The sequence below is a fragment of the Eubalaena glacialis genome, chromosome X (assembly GCF_028564815.1).
Source record: "Eubalaena glacialis isolate mEubGla1 chromosome X, mEubGla1.1.hap2.+ XY, whole genome shotgun sequence".
Lineage (NCBI taxonomy): Eukaryota > Metazoa > Chordata > Mammalia > Artiodactyla > Balaenidae > Eubalaena > Eubalaena glacialis.
This window is the reverse complement of record NC_083736.1, coordinates 77755218-77776987: the sequence shown is the minus strand read 5'-3', so window position 1 is coordinate 77776987 and position 21770 is coordinate 77755218. Positions and strand designations below refer to the sequence as shown.

The 21770-nt window shown below is 33.6% G+C and overlaps 1 protein-coding gene across 2 annotated transcripts; it reads right to left on the bottom strand.

The window, feature by feature from the left end:
• Window positions 1-673: 673 nt before the first annotated feature.
• ZNF711 (zinc finger protein 711) lies at window positions 674-20753 on the bottom strand. 2 transcript variants are annotated; one of them, XM_061177855.1, is made up of 8 exons: window positions 20675-20753; window positions 14285-14854; window positions 8632-8787; window positions 7798-7935; window positions 5519-5656; window positions 4600-4647; window positions 3051-3194; window positions 674-2539 (listed from the first exon to the last, which is right to left on the bottom strand). In XM_061177855.1, exons 1-8 carry the CDS (start codon window positions 20751-20753, stop codon window positions 1362-1364), a joined length of 2451 nt encoding a protein of 816 aa, XP_061033838.1. In that variant the 3' UTR covers window positions 674-1361. The 2 variants fall into 2 exon arrangements, with proteins under 2 accessions (XP_061033838.1, XP_061033837.1); XM_061177854.1 differs by lacking the exon at window positions 5519-5656.
• Window positions 20754-21770: the final 1017 nt, after the last annotated feature.

The window sequence follows — 21770 nt, the reverse complement described above, 5'->3', positions numbered from 1 at the left end:
TTCTGAAGTTAAGAAAGATAAAAAATTTATTCTCAAGGAACTGATTCTTATCTGGTGCAAAAACAGAAAGGTGAACATTATTTAAAACACAAAGCCACAATATAGCATGAAGTAAAATTACATTTTAATTATGTTTAACAGCTGAGTGTAAACATGAAGCAACTAAAACTTAAAAGTACACATCATATGCATTACATTTATGAACAGGATTTTCATTAAGTTTCCCTAAACCTGCTTTTTATATTAAGCGCCATGTTGATTTGCAGCATGCTAACATAAAGCATTGTTAAAGGGATGCATATTTTAAATTTATACACTGTAAACTGAATATCCACCTCCAAGCTCTATTGGCAGCATAGTGTTTTGTTAAATACCGCATAAATACTGCCTCATATTGAAAATGCATGTTAATAATATGGTATATAGATTTTAAAAATCAAAATTTTCAATAATGGCATAAAATTGCACCTTTAAACATTAGAGCAAGTAAGACTAGAACAATCATACTTGCTATGACTGTCCTAAAAAAACCTCTAAACATAATATTTAAGAAAACTGTGTTCTCTCAATTTAATCTTTAGATCACTAAGAAATATAGTGCTAACTTTGCAACATTACTGTTGCATCCATTTTAGAAAGCCACATTTGACTCAAATATACTTCTGTCATATATGCCACACTGAACAACAATCAACTTGAACATCAAAAAAAGGGGAACTTTAATCTTTAGACTTCAGTACAGAATGCTATATTTTAAACATCCTATCCTGTGATAAAATCTTAGCAGCTCTGAAATTCTTTTAAATAGTATTGAATTAATCTAACCTGTTTTCCAGTGAAATTTCTTTTGATGAATACACAAAACTTTTGCCATTTCTGGAATTCAATTTCCAGGTACCATATAAAGGCTCAATGACTAAGTGACTAATGGATGACTGCATTTTATTTCCCCACTTCATTTCTAAAACTGCATAAAAGTGACACTTGCTTGCGATAGCAAAACATTGCTAAACTCCTCAATTAGATATGATCTTTTCAGAAACATCTGTCTCTAGTATGATCAGCCAAATAAAGTGGTTGTCTTTGCTCTTCCCCTCTGTAGCTGAATTATGCTTATAATACTATTAAATAGACAATAAGGTTTTCTGCAACCATTCTATGGTGCTCCTTAAATTCTTTAACTAATTTCAAAGGGCTATGAGATCCCCTCTCAATTCAAATATCTTAAGATCTTTAATAAAAAGAATGTACATTTATGATTTAATATCAAGCTTTGTAACCAGGTGAAACAGTTCATGAAATTATCTTCCCATGTAGCATGTCATATTTTCTAAATAGCTTCTTTCTTTATATTGATCTTATTACATAAGAGCCTCCTTGTGGTGCCTCATAATATGCTGATTTTTTTCTGATGGTCTTCGGAATCCCTTCTTGCAGAATTCACACCTGTGTGGATAGTCTTTTGTATGTATTGATATCACATGTCGTTTAAAGCCAGATGCATCTGTAGTGCTGTATTCACAATACTCACATTGGTAAATCTTCCTTCCAGTGTGAGTCTTCATATGCTTTTTGAGCTCATTTTGTTGTCTGAACCCTCTTTTGCACCTTTTACACTTCAATGACTGATCCTTAGTATGAACTGAAAGGATATGACCACTAAGAATAAATGGATCTGATGTTTTAAAGTCACAGTGCCTACACTGATGAATCTTCCTACCCTTATGGATATCACTATGCTTTTTGAGCTCAGAAGGACGATGGAAACCTTTATCACAGACCTCACATTTGTGAGGAAAATCCTTAGTGTGGACAGATATGATGTGCCGCTTAAGGTCACTTGAGTTGGTGCTCTTATGGTCACAATGAGGACACTGGTGTGTCTTATGTCCTTGAAACAAATCCAGATGGCGTTGAAGTTCCCTCTCATCACCAAATGCTTGGGGACAATGCTCACATTTATATGGCAAATTGTTACCATGCTTAGACTTAATGTGAGTTTTCAAATTTGATTGATCTGCACACCTGAAGACACAATACTGACATTGATATGGCTTCTCACCAGTATGGGTTCTCATATGCTTCTTGAGTTCAGAAGGATGTCGAAAGCCCTTCCCACACTCAACACAAACATGAGGAAAATTCTTGCTGTGAACAGCCAGTAAATGTCGGTTTAACAGTCCTTGTTCTGCAGTTTCATAGTCGCAGTATTTGCACTTGTGCATCTTCGGCTCCTTGTCTCTTAATATAAGTTTATTTGAACTCAATGGACTAGCCTCTCTGTATCTTCGTGTGTATTCCGTAAATTCATGGGTTTTGTCAACTTTGTTTATAAGCTTATGGCTTTCTAAGTGGTTATGGAAACTCACTTTCTTGTTAGTTGTAAAGTCACAATCTGTACACTGATATTTTTTTCTCATCAAATGATCAGGATGATTCTTCATGTGTCTTTTCAAGAATCCCCTGGATTTAAACTTTTTTGTGCAAATATGGCAAGGGTATACTGTCAGGGGCTGTCCATCAGGGCCTATTATAACAGCTAGATTAAAAAAAACAACAAAAACAAAACAAAACAGGGAAGTTGTGAAATTTGGCCAGACTGTTTTAAACAGTTTTACCACAAAGGCGGCAAAATTAGCTGACATTCACAATGTGAGAACTATACTAGTAGAATAAAATCCCGTAAGATAAAATGCACATTGAAAGCAATTTATAATAAAGTAGCTCACTAAAAAGTAATGAGCAGCACTCTACTATAGACTATTCACCTGCCAAAATGCTATATCACATGCACTTTGTAAACTAGAAATAGGCACCCTTTATTGTTAAACCAACCTGAAAATTCTCTTTAAAAACATCATTTGGGTAAAAAGCAAACAAGCACAGTTTTATTAAGTAAAAAAACCCCAACTATTTAGATCAAACACAAGTAGGTACATGGGAGTAGGACTAACTACACTACAAACAACTGGCATATTCTTGGGTTACAAAAAATACTACTGCATTTCAAGTAATTATAATATTCATCGAGTAATGTATTAGTATTTTACCTGTTTGCCACTGCCTCGTTTCTCCCCTTCTCCTCTTCTTAGCTTTTTGTTTAAGTACTTTATTTGTATTAATGCTATCACAAATTTGAAGGTATTGTGCTGCTGTACTACTTCTGTTTTCTAATGTTGAGTCCAAAGTATTTCCTGGAAAAAAAAATCGATACACCATTAAACTACATATATTTGTACTTTTTTGGTTTTGGTTAGATGAATTAGAGAAGACATGGCATTCAGTTGCCATTGCAGTACTAAATTTCACAAAGTACACCCATCTTCTCCTTCTCTCTCTTTTATACTCTTACACACACATGTGTATATGCAAATACTTTAAATACGATACCATGTGAAAGTAACTTCAAAATATCCCAATTTATTCATCCTAAAGGAACAAACTGATAAGGTGAATGAAACATAAGAAACTGAATTTTATGACCCTAAACAAAATCTTGACATCAGATCAATTTCTCATTGATGAAGGCTGATGAAATTAAAGAGATTTAGCAAAGAAATTTACACATGTCAGTTATCCAATACAATCATGGTAACTATAATACATGACAAACAACAGATTTCTTGTATTTATGCTTTAGAATAGTTTACTTAATGTTAAAAGTATTAAGATTGATTTTTTTAAGTGTTAAGATAAATGTGGCAGGCAATCTACTGCAATTTCAGTGGGATCAGTGTATATGGAATAAAGTACTTAATAAAATCTCAGTTCTCACAATCTCTTGTGTTATGCAATTCAGTTTAAAAGTGTAGCCCTAAGAAACTGTTTAGCTTAAATGCTATGATATATATGCCTCTCATTAATTCCCCTGAAATCTACAGTTAGAGAGTCAAATACCTCCTAAAGATAGAAACAAAATAGACACTTTATCATAAGAAAAAGTCTCCTTGTGTAAGAAAATAAAAAGAACTATCAACCATGGAATAAATAACACTATATGAAGTGTATTAAAACTAAAAAAAAAAAATTTACGCTGACACATGAACTTTATGTAACAGCTATATAAACCTACTGGTTGCCATAGAAATTAAAAAAATAGTTCCATCCCAAGGAAGACATTAACAAGTGGTTGATATCATGGACAACTTTTACTCCCATGTCAGAATAATTCCTATTTTATAATTTTTTCCATAGTAACTTTTTTGTGGCCTGATATTTGTATCTTGAGGTAAATCTATTTTTTTAATTTTAATTTTTTACTTTTTAGCCATGCTGCGTGGCATATGGGATCTTAGTTCCCCAACCAGGGATCAAACCCGTGTCCCCTGCAGTAGAAGGGCAGAGTCTTAACCACTGGACCACCAGGGAAATCCCGAGGTAAATCTAAAATGAACTGCATTCACAGAATAACACACACTATGTCTCTATATAAATTAATCAATTTCCCAAAGAGGTAAACTCTTCTAACTAACTAGATATGACCAGGCAAGTAAGAGTCTAACAAATGGGTCTGTACACACAAACTAATAACTCTGTATCTACCAAGCAGTACACAAAACCAGCTACTTAATTTACATCTCACATATAATGCTCTCTCACCTGATGACTGACAATCTTCATACCTTCGAGAAACTCTTCTTTCATCTCCTTAAAAAAAAAAGACTAATTAAAAACTGATAGACTGAGTATAATGATTACTAGTAGATCACATCTTAATCTACAAAATCTTACTTTGATCACCGTTCCTTGGATTAAACTTTTTTTTGTTGTTGTTGAGTTCTTCCACTCCCATAGATTAGATAATATCACACACTGAAAATAAGGGCTGCTGTCAGCATCCTTCGAACTACTAACATCTAGGACAACCTTACTTTTCAAATAAAACCTGGGTAGATATTTCTGCAGAATACCCTCAAAATTGAAGATGCTCAATAAATGACTGTTGAATGAACGAACCTTTGGAAAAACCAAGTTAAGATACATTAATGCATTTGAACAACAAAATTTTTCAAAGTAAAGAGTATACCTGGACCATCTTGTAAATTACGTAAGAATGCAATAAAATAGAAAGGGAAAAAATAACTTGATAAATTTACCTTTCATTACGTACTTCCTAGAAGAGCACACCTGGATTTCTGTTCCTTTTCAAAACCCCAATATCTTATTATTTGTGGTGTTAAAACATAAAATAAGTTTTTCCAAAAGGGGAAGGATCAATTTTCAAAGGATATTCCTATTTTAGAAAAATAAAACTTTTTATGGCACTCACTTATACATGTAGGATTTAAAATAAATCCTTCTGAAAAACAAAGTGCATTAAGCAAGGTTCACTGTAAATAACACAAGATATGTGGTACAAAAATTATGTAAGTAACTAGAGATGAATCAGTCCACAGCAAAACATTTTATAGTATTAGCCAACTCATGGGGGGCATTAGCACAGCATATTTAATGACCTAAAGGCTGATCAAATAGATATGTTATGTACTTATCAGGTGAAAAAATGCCAGTGTCCTACCATATGTCGCAGCCCAGACAACAGGGACAATTGTTTTATTAACATCAGAGTCCTCAAGCTGAGTCTCAGGGAGAGAAGTTCCTTCCTCTTCCCCTACAATGACTTCCATGTAAACTTCATCTGCTATTTCAGCGCAACCTAAATTTTAGAAATAATTGCTTGTTTATAACCCCAAGTATTTAATAAATGGGTAAAAATTTCCAAATGATTATCTTTCAACTTTCAAGATTTCGATTTGGTTAATTTAAAAATTACATTAGGCACTTCGCAGGCTGGTGCCACTAGGAGACAGTAATTTATCAAAGTTCTTATCCTCCTCTTAAAACCTAGTCCTACGAAAATGACTTTTAGATTATATAAAACGTGCGCCTGAAATATATTGACTGATTTCACAGTCCATTGGGCATTAGGAATTTATAAGAAGAGTTGTATTCCATAATTCTGCCTGATAGTTCTTCAGAACTCAGAAGGCACTTCCCATAGAATCAGTACTAGAAAGTGGTCCATGCTATCCCACATGTAAATTAAATGCAGTACTGTACATGCAATGAAAAATTGTCAAAAATACTAGAAATCGAAAAAGAATTAAAAATGAAAGTAAGTAAAACCATAATATACGGTTATAATATAAAATGCTGGCGGCTCAAGGCTATGTGGACACCCATTAACAGGCAGGATTTTCAGAGACCCTACTGAAGACGAAAGCGTTAAGTGAGACATTTAAAAAAACATAGGATTAGTGTAAAAGAATTTAAACCTAGAAGGTCAGTAAGTATATTTCATGTGAAATAATCCATTTGGATTTAACGTAGAAAATTGGCTTAAATTTACGCTTTTCCTTTGATTCACATACTGGGATTTTCTACTAAATATTTTTTTCTTTTTTTGGCCGCGCCGCGAGGTGCGGCATGCGGAACTTCCTCAACCAGGGCTCGAACCCACGCCCCCTGCAGTGGACGCATGGAGTCTTAACCACTGGACCACTAGGGAAGTCCCTACTCACTACTGAAAAATGTGGAAAAAATGTGGGAAAAAAGTATCCCTCTTCTCCTAGGTTTCCCTTCTTTCAATTAACCAGAAGGAAACATTGGTCTAAGTTTTGCACATCCCTATGGAATTCTGGCATCAGCTAACCTAACCTTCAGTCTCCTGACCAATGAGTAAAAAAGAAAAGAAAGAATCTAGAGCCCAAATAGAAATTAATTCTTTTTCTCTCTAACCAAATCCTCTAGACTCATTTGTTTTGACATTTTCAGCTGTGGTATATTATTCATGTTTGTTTGGGATTGGAATTCAGCTCCCTATGACTTCTAGGGGAGGAAATCTGAGGAGTGGGGATCATAGTGCAGTACAGGTAAAGCTAACTATTGTCAAGGTAATGCACTGAAGTGGAGGCTCTTGCTCTTCTAGGGCAAAACAAAGTAGTTTTTGTCTCAGCATGGCAAGAAGACAGAAAAAGCCTTAGGGAAGGGCTGCATTCCTACACTGAGGTGAGGAGAAAGTAGGAAGAAAGAAAAACATCTTCATAAGGAAATGTGTACCATGGCAGGAAAGGAAATGTGAGGAGCTTTTTTCACCCTGTGGTACTCAGCCGCAAGAAACTTTAAACAGCAACTACTTGGAGACCATCAACGGCATAATAAGTAAAAATCCTGGTGGCTTGACTTGGAAGAATACTTACTCAGCTAATCTCTCAGTGGCAGAAGGAAAACAACCAGCTAGCCCTTCTACTGCTAAATTCAGAGAGCGGTCAACAGTGCTCACTGCCATGTACAAAGATCACTGACAGCAGAGTTAGGCAGACATGAGTTCAAATCCTATCTTCCTCGTTTAATACTGGAATGACCTTGGGCAACTGCTTAACTTCCCTGAGCACTTTCTCCTTCCATAAAACAGGGATAATACCACCTACCTCAGAGATGAATTATGAGAATTAAATGAGATATTATATATGCAACATATTCAATAACATATACAAAGTAGATTCTCAGTAATTCCCTACATATTTGTGGGCTCTCCTAAAGTCAGGAACCATATTTTGCTGATCTCTGTATCCCTAGTATCTCAGACACAGTATTTTATGTTTGCTCATTTGAACAATACATGCATGCACGGATAGTCAAAAGGACCCTTTTCCTTTAAATTAATTATAGCGAAGGGTCAGACTTATTTTATTGAACTTTGTTCCTATGTAGTGCTTGAATATGAGATTGCTTTTTTTTTTTCTTAAGAATGCATGATGACTACTGATAAGTCACTACAGTGCCTTTTTTTCTTACTGATATCATCTTCTTCTTGAGAAGAATCTTTAACTGCCATGTAAACCATCTTCTCCCGCTGCATTCGGCTCTGGTCAAGCACTCCAGCTACAGAATGCCCATTGGTGTACTCACTCTCTGTGACAATTTCCGTTCCACCTTAAAAGTTAAAACATGTATCAAAATCAGTAAGTATCATGGAATAATTCCCTAAATTAATAAGAAGGATACATAAAAATATTTTCCTTTAGAAAAATATTCCCCCTCAAATATTCCAACATAAATTTCTAAGTGTCAAGAGAATTTTCTTATAAATTGCACTTTAAATTTTCAGTCATCACTAAGAAATAACAAATGTTAACACTTACATTACACTTGTATATGCCAAGCACTATTTAAGTCTTTTACATGTATTTACCCATTTAATCCTCACAATAGCATTATAAGGTAGTTACTACCATTATGGCCATTTTATGGATGAGGAAACTGAGGCAGAAGAAGGTTAAGTAATTCACCAAAGGCCACTCAGCTAAATGGAAGAACTAGGATTAAAATCCAAAGCACCCTTCCTCTAGCCTGCCTTTAAGTACTCATAATTTCCTACTCTAAACCAAATCCCCTCCACTCATATGTTTTGAAATTTCAACTGGAATCTTCTACTCAAGTTTAAAAGTATCTAAGATGACTTGTTCTCTATCCCTGCTTTATATTTATATATAATTTTTAAATATTCTATCCCCAAAGAAACCTTTTATAAGAGTTGCACTTTGAAGACAATATTAGAATTTAGTCTACAGAAAAGAGAAGTTCTAATTCCTAACCATTATAGCAATAAATTAAAATTATTATTTGTACCTATTTCAACGTCATCTTCAGCCTCAGCTTTAAATATATACACTTTTATTACTTCTGAACCAAATCCATCTTCTTTAACATCTTCTTGTGAACCATCACTGCTGATTTTTAATGGTGTGTTCCCCATATGCTCTAATTTTTCCCCAACATCATCCACTGTAAAATATAAATGGGAAACTGTTTCAGTCAAAAAGTACCATTGACATTTAGTGGGTGTTAAGTATTAGTGCAATGTGAAATAATGTGTTAACCACCTACCCACTATATTCAATTAATGACCTATTATGCAACCATTAAAAGTGGTATATTTCATGAAAAAAAGTATACAAGACAGATATACTACATGATCATAATTATATAAAAGACATAATCACAGATTTCAATTTATGTATATGAAATACTCTTAACCATACAGCTTTAATTAAAGTGGTTTGGGAAAAGATTAAATAATCTTCCATTACGTTCAACATTTTAAGCTAAATCCTAACACCAAAATTAATAACAAAAATTAGAACATAAAATATATAGTACTCATGAAATAAGCTGACATAAACAATTCCCAAATTAAATAGCAGTATACTAAAACCAATTAACATATGAAATCTAGTATTTAAAAAAAGAGAAAACAGAAAACACCTGAATTATTTTATAAAAAGGGCTTTTCAGAAATCATAAAAATAAAATCTTAGTAAATACTTTTAATTCCTGTTGAGTCAACGGAAGGCAACTTCAAATCAGAAATTTTGTATACTTCCAGGTTTACCATTGTATGATTTGCTTCAAATCATATATAAAATAAAGCAACAATAATTACTTACATTTTAAGTATACTTAAAAATTTGATTCTTTAAGAATAGCATTTAGTTTCAAGTGAATACTGTGCATAAACTATGCAATGAATACATTATATTCATAAAGTTTGCTCTTTGGACATAAATATTAAACAATATACTCCCCCAAAGATTATATGCCTACCATTTTTTATTTCAATGCTTGTCCTGTCCCCATAAAAACTGAAATGTAACCTAAACTGAAAATCTGCTCCTCCCTACTATATGTATCATAGTATCATATATGAAACAAAATCATGAAGGCTTGACTATATCTAAACAATTCCAGAGCTAATGAAAACAGAATAAAGTGACATTAAAAAGTTTTTAACTCAGTACTCTTAAAATATGAATTTCAGTAAGATCTAAATGGGTCAAAGTCTAGATTTTCTCTACCTCAGTTTCAAATTTGATACATGCAAATTCAAAAATATTCCTTTGGCCTTTCAAAATGGCGAAAACACATTTCAGAAATTCTTCTTACAATGTAAAACTGCTTTAACTTTGTGATTAAATATAAATGATTCCACACTATTTAAGAGTTCAAATAGTTTATTGTCTATGAAAGAGAGTACCTAAATGATCAAAATAAACAGAAAAAAAAATTTCATTCCATCATAAACCCTAATTCTGTTAGTATTTTTTTGGCAAATATTTTCTTCACAATGGGACAGATTAAAATGAAAGAAAAAAAGATGAGGAAGAATCTGATATTACTGGTTTTTAACAGCCTCTCTTTTAAAATACGTTGAATAAAACGATGAGATCATTAAAAAAATTAAGAGGCAAGTTAAGTCTTCAGAAAAAAAGTACTTTCTCATTCTTGGAAATAAAGACATAGGATATAAAACACTCAAAAAGTGTCCAAAATATGAATTTCTTAGGTTGCACTAACAGTAAATTAATGAAAAAAGTACTCTCATCTGATAAATACTACTTTATTACACTTCAATGGTTAAAAGTAATCACAGTTCCTCCTGGGATAAACTGAATTAAAACTGTAATTCACAAAATTAAAGCTCATGAAATGAAATAGACATTTGTTTGGTCATTTCTCAAAAGTTTTGTACCATAATTTTTGCTTTAAGTGTTGAAATTACTGGTGCTATTCTGATTCCATTTATACCTTTCCTCGAGGTCCACAGTTTAATGTATCCATTATTTTCTATTTAATTAGATTCCTCAGAATGAACAATTTTGAAATGTATTGAGTAATTAAACTTGTTCTCTATTTTAAGTTCATAGACGATGATAAAGTTATTAAATATGTTACTGTACAGTTTTAAGAGATAAACCATCAACTTCACCAAGATTTATTCTATATCCTTTGTTATAGAAAGTACAAAGTTAACAAAGATTTAACAGGCAATCAACAGATTTTAGAAATAGATCCTCAAAGACTCTTCTTTATGCAGATAATACTCAAAATACCCAAAATTCAAGCTTAACCTTTTTGTTATAAGGCTTACAACATTCAAGTCCCACGGTGTTGTTTCCCAACCCACATGACATCCCAGCCAGTAATAAGTGGGTAATATTATATACAACGCAGAATTCTACTGGTGCTAAATATAACATTAAAATAGTAAGTTGGGGGGGGTGGGATGAATTGGGAGATTGGGATTGACATATATACACTACTATGTATAAAATAGATAACTAATGAGAACCTACTGTATAGCACAGGGAACTCTACTCAGTGCTCTGTGGTGACCTAAATGGGAAGGAAATCTAAGAAAGAGGGGATATAGGTATACGTATAACTGATTCACTCTACTGTACAGCAGAAACAAACACAACATTGTAAAGCAACTATACTCCAATAAAAATTAAAAAAAAAAACCAGTAAGGTGCATTATTTGCCAACCCTACAAAGTTTGCTATCGTTCAATATTCTTCTATAGCCCATTGGTACAATTTGATTAAAATTTCATTTTAGCAAAATGTACAGTATAATATTCCTTTTAAAAACTAAGTAGGCTTTTTACTGTACCCCTTTCATGTTACATTTACCAAAATTATATGGTGAATATGACATCAGTATAGACTATAGTTGACCCTTGAACAATGCAGGGCTTAGGGGTGCTGACTCTCCACATAGTCGAAAATCCATGTATACCTTTACAGTTGCCCCTCCGTATCCATAGTTCCGCATCTGCGGACTCAATTAACCTCAGATTATGTAATACTGTAGTATATATTTATTGAAAAATATCTTCGTATTAGTGGACCCACACAGTTCAAACCTGTGTTGTTCAAGGGTCAACTGTATATTGATGTACCACAGGGATGCGGTGAGGCAATGTGTAATGGATCCGTATTATGCAATGATGAAACAAACAAAAATTAGTAATATTTAAATTACAAAGGTGTTCCACTCCCAGGTGTACATATCCAAGACATCTGAAAACCTATGTGCACAAAAACTTGTACATGAATGTTCAGAGCAGCATTATTCATAACAGCCAAAAAGTGGAAACAACCTAAATGTCCATCGACTGATGAACTGATAAATAAACTGTATATCCATATAATGAAATATTACTCATTAATAAAAAGGAATGAAGGACTGATGCATGCTACAACATGGATGATCCTTGAAAGCATTATACTAAGAGAAAGAAGCCAGACACAAAAGGCCATATATTATATGATTCCATTCACATGAAATGTTGAGAACCGGCAAATCTATAGAGAAAGAATTTGGATTAGTGGTTGCCTGAGGGGTGAGTGGAGTGGCGGGGGTGATTGCTCAAGGGTATGGGGGTTTCTTTTGGGGGGAAGAAAAAATTCTAGAATTGATTATGGTGATGGTGATACAATTCTGTGAATATATGAAAAACCACTGAATTGCACACCTTTAAGGAGTGAATTGTATGGCATGTGAATTATATCTCAATAAAGCTATTATACTAAAAAAAATACAAAGGTGTTAACTTTTCTCTTTTACCCCTGAAATTGGTGAGGTTTCATGACCTCTCCCATAATAACCCTACCAATATATTTTGCTTTATACAAAATTATTTTCCTGAAATAAAAACTGATTTTATAGGTAAAAAAAATAATTTGAATGCATTATATTGGTTCATTATTTAAAGGAACCTCCCTTCTCCGGTGAAGCTTTTCATAAAGAAAATCATCACCCATAAATGTTTTGAGGGTGTTAGGTATTTTTAAAGAAAAGCACACCTGGGATAACTTTAGACAGATACAGTTATCCTATATTAATTTCCAAGTTACTTGGCACAAGTGGAAGAGCCTAACCAACTGCTAAGATAAAGAAATTGTGACATTTGGTCTGAAAGCGGAAAAATCTCAGATGCACCTCAGAGACTGAGAGAAGACAAACTCCCTACCACAAAAACTCAGCTGCTGATAAGATTTCCTTACAGGAATAGTTAGGGATTTAGGAATAAGATAACAGTCTGTTTTAAGTCCTCAATTTTACCCCTTGAGTAGTTTGAAGATATCTTGGGAAAAAAACAGAGGACTTTTAAAATTACCATTGAGACCTTTCAAGGCAATTTATTCTCTAACTCCTGAAAGATTCAATGGTCAACAGAAACCAAGAGGTAAAAAAATGAATTAAAGATTAAGTGATGAAGAAAAAAAAGGGAAAACTAAATAAAATAAAATAAATGAAAATGGTTAAAAAGAGTAACTAGTCCCGGGGCTTCCCTGGTGGTGCAGTGGTTGAGAATCTGCCTGCCAATGCAGGGAACACTGGTTCGAGCCCTGGTCTGGGAAGATCCCACATGCTGCAGAGCAACTAGGCCCGTGAGCCACAATTACTGAGCCTGCGCGTCTGGAGCCTGTGCTCCGCAACAAGAGAGGCCGCGACAGTGAGAGGCCCGCGCACCGCGATGAAGAGTGGCCCCCACTTGCCGCAAATGGAGAAAGCCCTCGCATAGAAACGAAGACCCAACACAGCCATAAATATAAAAATTAAAAAAATAATAAAAAAAGAGTAACTAGTCCCAATTTGAATATTCTAACCATTATAAAAAGTTAGGGATCTGGGTGGTGAGAGAATGAATGATATAAAAAATATTTAATTTTTGTATATCCTATTTTCTAAAATAAAAAATGATTTAAGTTTTAAAGGGATTTTTTTAATAAAGGAATGCCTTCAAATTTTATAAAGAATAGACCCACTTCTTCCTCAAGCTCCATCAATAACTTATCATGAGATTTTTTATTATTGTTGCTGTTCAGGCAAACTTACCACTTAAAATGAGAATAAGATATTTCTATCTTCCTCATTCAGATAGAATGTCTTAAGGACATCGTAAAGCAGTCTGAAATAAATATGTTTAAAGTATTTTTGCATAGACTATACAGACACATATATAGACAACAGAAAACAAACACAGGCAGAACTGTAGAACACAATCTGAGTTGATTATTTACTTTTCAAGTATTTAATTCAAAAAACTAATCACATATTTCTTAACATGCTATGCTTAAACTCCTAAGCAAAACTGAACTGACAACTCTAGTACCTGTCATATTAAAAAGAAATATTTATCATTAAAATATTGTGTCACTTAATGTTCTTTTTTGAACCTTCCAAATCTGTATTTTTGTTCTAAGATATTAATAAATTGCATTATTTTACTCCATTGTGGGTATAAATTTTCATAAATTAAAAACATGAACAAATTCAAAAAAGCATCTCAACAACACAGCTTTGAAAAAAAATTATTTTTCAAAAAGATCACCCCCATGACTTTTATTGAATAGATCCCCGTCCCAGAAAACCTGTCCATGTTATACATAAATCAGTTTCTACCAAGTAATTATGGACTTTAAGTTTCACTTACAAGATATCATTAAGTAGTCTTCAGAAGTGCTCTTGACATCATCATCATCATCATCATCATCATCATCATCATCATCATCATCTTCAGTTTTAATAGTAACTGTAGAACCAGGAACACCGCCAGCTGCTTGAATCACAGTTTCTGTATCTGAATTAGTTACAAGAACCTCCTCTGATACCATTGTGGGAGAGTCAACTCCTGAAACACAATCTTGGACCACATGTTCTAAGTGTCCATCAGGACCAGTAACAAGGTCAGCCACAAAAACCTGCTCAGGTACTCTAACAGTTTCCGTAATTAGCTCAGACGTCAAGATGTGATCACCATCATCTTCCTCTAAATCTTCTTCAATAGCAACATCAGCCTCAAGTACGGCTTCAGGAACAATTACACCTTCTGTTACTACATCAGTCTCGGTGATGATATCAGGCCCATGGACAACTTCAGCTGCGAGGCCATGATCAAGAGTTATCCCATCATCTGTGACAACATCAGAAACTAATACAGCCTCAGGAACTGAAACAACAATATGGTCTCCATCGATATGAGCAGTACCAGCCATTCCAGCCACTACAATACAAACAATTATCCAAAAATGTAAAGTTATTTTATTAATTAAAAGTACTGTATGTATATATCAGATGACATAAAATAGTTTTAAAATATGAAACAGTCCTGGGCAAACTATCATTTTAAAGAACCACTGACAATTTAACTGTAATAAAAATCATCACCAACCAGGAATTGGGGTGGAGGTGGGTGAAAACGATGTTAGTAAAATCTAAATTAAGAACTTAAAAATAATGTACTTTATTTTCAAGTAAAAAAAAAAAAGCTACAATGAGATATCACTACACACCAATTAGAATAACTAAAATAAAAAACAATAACACCACAGGTTGGTGAGGATGCAGAGAAACTGGATCTCTCATACGTGATGGCAGCAGCCACTCTGGAAAATAATTTGCCCAGTTTCTTATAAAAAACATGCGCTTACCAATACAACCTAACAATTGTACTCTGTGGCATTTCTCCCATAGATATTAAAATATGTTTACACAAAAAGCTGTACATAAATATCCATAACAGTGCATAGTAGCTATTATTCCTAGTAGCAAAAAACAAAAACAAAAACACAACAACTCAAATGTCCTTTAGCAGGTAAATGGTTGATTAAACCAACTCTGGCACATCCTTACTATGGAATACTACTCAGCAATAAAAAAAGGGACAAACTATTGATACATTCAACAACCTGAATCAACTGCTAGAAAATTATGCTGCGTGAAAAAAGTCAATTACCAAAGGTTACTGTACTGTATAATGTATAAATGGAATCATTTATATAACATTCTCAAAATTCTAAAACTATAGATATGGAGAACAGATTAGCAGTTGCCAAGGGTGGGGATGTGTGTGACTATTTTGGCATAGCATATATATGGTGACGGAACCATTCTATATCTTCATTGTGGTGGTGTCTACACAAATCTATATATGAAATAAAACTGCATAGAACTATATACACTCTCACACACACAAATGGTGAAAACTGAATGAGATCTGTAGTCCCATTAACAGTAGTGTACCAATGTTAATTTCCTGCTTTTGATACTGTACTACAGTTATTATAAAGATGTCACCATTGGAGGAAGATGAGTAAAGGGTATACAGGACCCTATATACTATTTTTTCTACTTCCTGTGAGTCTAGCATTTCAAAAAATTAAAATTAAAATAAAAAGGACACACAAACATAAAAGGTTGCTAATATGTTAAATTGAGTTAATAAAATATGACAAGCTTAATACATTAGAAAATATGTATTATAAACATAAAAGTCCCTGAACTTCTTTATTTTACAAGAATTACTGTATTCAAAAATGGAAAGCATCCTTTAACATCTGATTTGAGGAGAAAAAAACCAACTCATTTTAGACAAAGATTTGGTTTATTTAAAAAACATACATACAAACTCTAAATTATATTAAATTCTAAATTAGTAAATCTGCAGGAAGAAAGTTTTAAGTAACGTTTTTCTTGAGTAGCACGGTAAAAACCAACTCCTACCCCCCTTGTAAATACTGTAAGAGTGTAAAATTCCTTCATGAGTAATTCTGTTACATTCTCTCTGAGGTGGTATAGTAAACAAATTAACAGAGTTTGTGGACCAGGTTACAACAAAATTACCTACATGAAATAATCCGGTACAAAGCCTTTTCTACATAATGATCACTTTCTATACAGTAATACCTGAAAGAGTACCATTTGTTATACACTGTTCACTGTTATTAACCAATTCATTATGGAAGTTTGTTAGCAAGTTAGGATGGAGACCAGTAAACACTACTAATACCTTAACACATCAAAAAATAAGGTGAGAAGGGAAAAGCTGCCTTTCAGGATTATCTTCCTTTCAACCCTTCTGTAGCCTTCTCACTATTCTCAAACTCTCACCTAAACCACCATATTACCCAAAAGGACACAGCCTCAACCTTGAAAATCTGGTAGACAAAGGGAGTATGTATAGAACAAGTACTTTCTATTCACTTGTTACTCCACTGGCCATTTTTGGAGACAGGGAGAAGGTGAGGGTTCAAATTTAGTATTCAACCAGACTGGAAATGTGGTTTTTAGCAGGGAAGAATTAAATGTTAACCCTATAAAATTCACAGTATTGCAATTCTATGTATATGAACAATGAAATTAGTATTTTATAAAATCTTTTCATAAGTTAGACTTAAAATATGGGAAATTCCATTTATTTTACAACATTGCTGGAGAGTAGTTTGGTTCCTGAGAGTAGACACTAGGGAAGGATGGAAGGATAGAATAATGCTAGTGCTGGCTTGGGTTCAGATTAACCTGTTTGGGAGGATTCTAAGAAGAAGGAATAAGTGTTTTTCAGTTTACCTAGTCTTTACTCTAGCAGAAACTTACAGGTCAAAATAAATCAGATCTAAACCAAAAAAATCCAAACATCCTTGTTTGCCCTGAACAAAATAATTTAAGGATCTTAGACCAAGAATTGATGTGTTCCTCACAGGGTATTGGCAGATTACTCAGACCAAGATCCAAGATGTCTTTTATTAAATTTTGCTCTTTCCTCTTATCAACTCATCTGTTAGATTTCACTGACTTTCTAAACAAAGTCACTTATTTTAGCTATACTCTAGCTATATTTATTGAGTACTATGCACCAAGCAACCTAATACTTTTACATATATTATCTCATTTAAGCCTCAGAACTGTGTAATAAGGTGAGTGTTATTATCCCCATTTTAAATATGAACAAACTATGGTTTAGAGAGATTAAATAACCTTGCCCAGATGGGAATAAAGACGCAGACCTACTAGAGAATGGACTTGAGGACACGGGGAGGGGGAAGGGTAAGCTGGGACAAAGTGAGAGAGTGGCATGGACATATATACACTACCAAATGTAAAATACATAGCTAGTGGGAAGCAGTTGCATAGCACAGACAGGGAGATCAGCTCGGTGCTTTGTGACCGCCTAGAGGGGTGGGATAGGGAGGGTGGGAGGGAGGGAGACGCAAGAGGGAAGAGATATGGAGATATACGTATATGTATAACTGATTCACTTTGTTATAAAGCAGAAACTAACACATCATTGTAAAGCAATTATACTCCAATAAAGATGTTAAAATAAATAAATAAATAAATAAATAAATAAATAACCTTGCCCAAGGTTCAAGCTGGGAACTGAACTCATTGTTTTACTCCAGACTGGCTTTTTTTTTAAACTTGCCTAAATGAGGAGAATAGAATTTACTTATTCTAGAGAGTATTTTTTAAGGAATTTATAGGGCTAATCAAGTGAGTGACTACTAAAGGAAGAGTTTGAAAGAGAAAGAATAAGAAGACCTACCATAGAGTCACTCGTTTAAAATTTAAGGCATTTAGTAAGCAGCATTAAAGGGCATTAAAATTTATCTCACTAGGTAGCAAATTATAAATGATATGAAGATCTTTTAAAAAGTGTGAAATCAATTAGATAACCAGATAACAGTAAGAAACAAGTCATTATTTCAAGCATTCCCCTTTTTACTAAAGTTATTTAATTTAAATGTGAATACCTGGAATTTCACCAGAAAGACAGCATAAAATTTGGTATTTGTTGGGTCCGTCTTGGGCCACCATCTAAGGTTTTTTGCTACTTAAGTCCCAAAGCAATATGGACTTTTTTCAGCAATAAAATCTTAAACAACAATTAAATTCAATGGCACAGATTCCAAGGGCAACTATTATACTGAGACACGCACAAGTTATTACATAAAGCATACTACTGTAAAATTTAAACTCTGAAGTATCCTTCAAAAGAAACTGGTCCAATAAACTTCTGAATTAAATTAATAGTTCAGATTCTTAATATAATAGCCATTTCATACCAACCAAAAACCTTACAGAATTTAGAGATCCTGTACCACACAGTGTGTTTGCTTGGCTAGCTCTACCTATGTATGCTAAACTCTTATGTTTCACAAGTATAATTAATTTATGGCATTGCAGATATCTAAGTTTTGATGTTAGCAAAAATTTAAAGAGAATGTATCTAATTTCTAATCAATTTTTGAATTTGGAAAGCTTAGTATTAGATATAATAAGGGATTAATTAAACCTTAAGATATTGAGGAGGAACAGTGGAAAGAAAGGTAAGAGGAACACCAAGCAAATATTCACCAGCACCAATCAGACATTTTTTTCACTCTTTGAAATGAATCAAGTTTTACTTGCTAATGGGCAACTCTTCAGGAGTGAGGGGGGTTCTGGCGCTTTACCAGATGCTACAGGGTAGGTAATATTTTGTATTAAATGGAGAAAATACTGCCTTTCTTCCATTTAAAAATATCTTATTTTTAAAAGGTAAAAAATTAAAGTTGAAATTTCAACCAAAACTTAATTTATCACACTGAGTTTCAAGTGTTCCAGCATTTGAAAAACTACCTCTAGCAAAGAATTCACAAAATTCTTTGTGAAATCTCTTATGCTTCAGCCTTTTGTCCTTCTTCTAGAGTTTATTCCTATACTTTTTTTCCACATAAAATCACTTCTAAGCATCCATAATCAACACAACTCACTTCTGACTCTTTCAGCAGAATAAATCCATAATTCCTTTCTATTTCATCAACTACACAGTCATCTCGATTCCCACCATATTAAATCTTAATCTACGCATTGCACCTTTACCATCAGACAGAAATGTCAAGGAATCAGAGAACTGGGGAGGACATTAAATGCTTTCTAGTCTAACCCCTTCATAAAAGTGAAATATGTAATTTGCCCATTTACACAGATAATTTAATAGGACTGCCAAGACTAGAATCTAGTTCTTCTGGCTCTCATTACTGTGGGCTTTACAACAGGAGACAACATAACATATTCAACCATATTATCTGAAAACAGTAGGAGCATTTTCTTAATTGAGTACAGTATCACTTGTTGTAATCCCCCATTCCTAATTTCATCTTTAACAATTCTACAGTATCTCATGTTTCTGTTTACTTTTTGTCCCAATTTGCCATTTGTCTTTTCTACTCTCGCTCTGATCTTTTCTTTAATTCTTACCACCCTATCCCTGCCTCTTACACTTCAGATACCTCTCTCTTCTATCATTCAGACTGAACCTGTCCAAATTCAGTTTCTTTGTTGACTGTCAAGGGAGTCTTATCATCTTCATCGAAATGACTACTGTTAAGAGGCTACTGAAAAACTTGGCCACAAAAGTAGGGATTTTTTTTTTTCAAAAAAAAGAAAAAGGTAATGCTATTAGTAACAACTTTCTGAGGATATGGCATCAGAATACAATTAATCACCTAGTGCAAGATATTCCTCTACCACTATATAAGCATCTAACTTCTTTGAAATGACTGAAGTACTTCCTTTTTTTTTTTTAACATCTTTATTGAAGTATAATTGCTTTACAATGGTGTGTTAGTTTCTGCTTTATAACAAAGTGAATCAGTTATACATATACATATGTTCCCATATCTCTTCCCTCTTGCATCTCCCTCCCTTCCTTTTCCAGCTTTATTAACAATGCAACTTAAAATGTATTTTATATTTTAATATTTCCTACACATGAGAACTGATGCAGGTATTTATGCAAATTGAGTTTTTCATTTCCAATGACATATTACCACTATATTCCAAGTTTCCTTACCTCAACCTTCCCACAAAATTATAAGAATGATTTTATCTAGACTACTGACACATAGCTTTACTTTAAGAAAATAAGCCTTACAAATGTATTTTCCTGGCAAAAGAACAATTTTTCATTGTAATTTCTCCCCTTCTCCAATACAGTTTTGATATTTAGTATGTTCTGACTTTTAAAAAAGAAAGAAAAAATATAACAAAGAAAATGCTTTACCAAAATCCTGCATAATCATGGTATGTGCCATTCTAGAGTCTGATGTGTGCAATCCAAGACTTCCACCACCTGAATCCATACTTAGCAAAGTTCATTCACAAATCTCTGTAAAAGAAATGGTTTTAAAAATAGTTTAAATACATTTAGGCCAAAGTCAGTTGCTTTGAGAAAATAATGCAATTGAAAATGTGCCTCTCAACCAGGTGTGCAAATCTCATTACAAAGGAAAACAAAACAAACAAACAAAAACCTTGATTAGATGCTTTATGTGACAACCATAAATAAAAGAAGGGTCAAATGGAAGTAAACCAAAGATAATGGAGAATAAGCACAGTAAGGGTGATGAGCCATAGGGAAGTGATAGAAGCAAGCAAAAGAACAAAACTGTAGCACTGAGGTTCCACTTAAAATATAGGTTATTAAATAAGAAGAAAAAAGAGAACAAGATGACAACAGACAATAGTTGGGATATTTATACATTACTAGAGGACTCAGGTGTCTAGTATTAGTGAATTTCATCCAGTGGCTCTCATCCATTTCTTCCAGACCCAGCTCAGCTCTGCAGCGTAGTTCTGCAGATAAACGTGTGTTTCACCTCTGGCTCCCGGGGTTCTACTTATAATGTAAAATGTTCTATCCCAGTTTCCCTGGAGTTCTTTGAGCCAGTAAGGACGTCTGGCCTTATTCTACTACATTCTCTTGTCTCACAGTTTTGAGGACTCATGAAACATGACCGCTTCCTAAATATAGTGGAGATAAGATCAATCACATACAAACATTTAGTAAATTGGTTCTTTCAGAATATCTTTTACTGTAATTGTATGACTAATTTTTTTCATTAATGATTAATAAAGTCACACTAGCCTCATGCTAGTTTTGAAAGCAAGGGCTCAACCTATTTCATTTCAAATGACTTATCCTATATTTAAGATCACCAGATCGTATGGAACCTAAAGTCAGGTTCTGTAACTCAACGTATTTCTTACAACTACATGTATACTTCGCTTTCAAACATAAGATTCTAAGTAAATCAACCAAAAAGTCTGTCAATTTTATAAAACATTTCCTCATTTTTAGTTAGGAATGCTTAATAAAT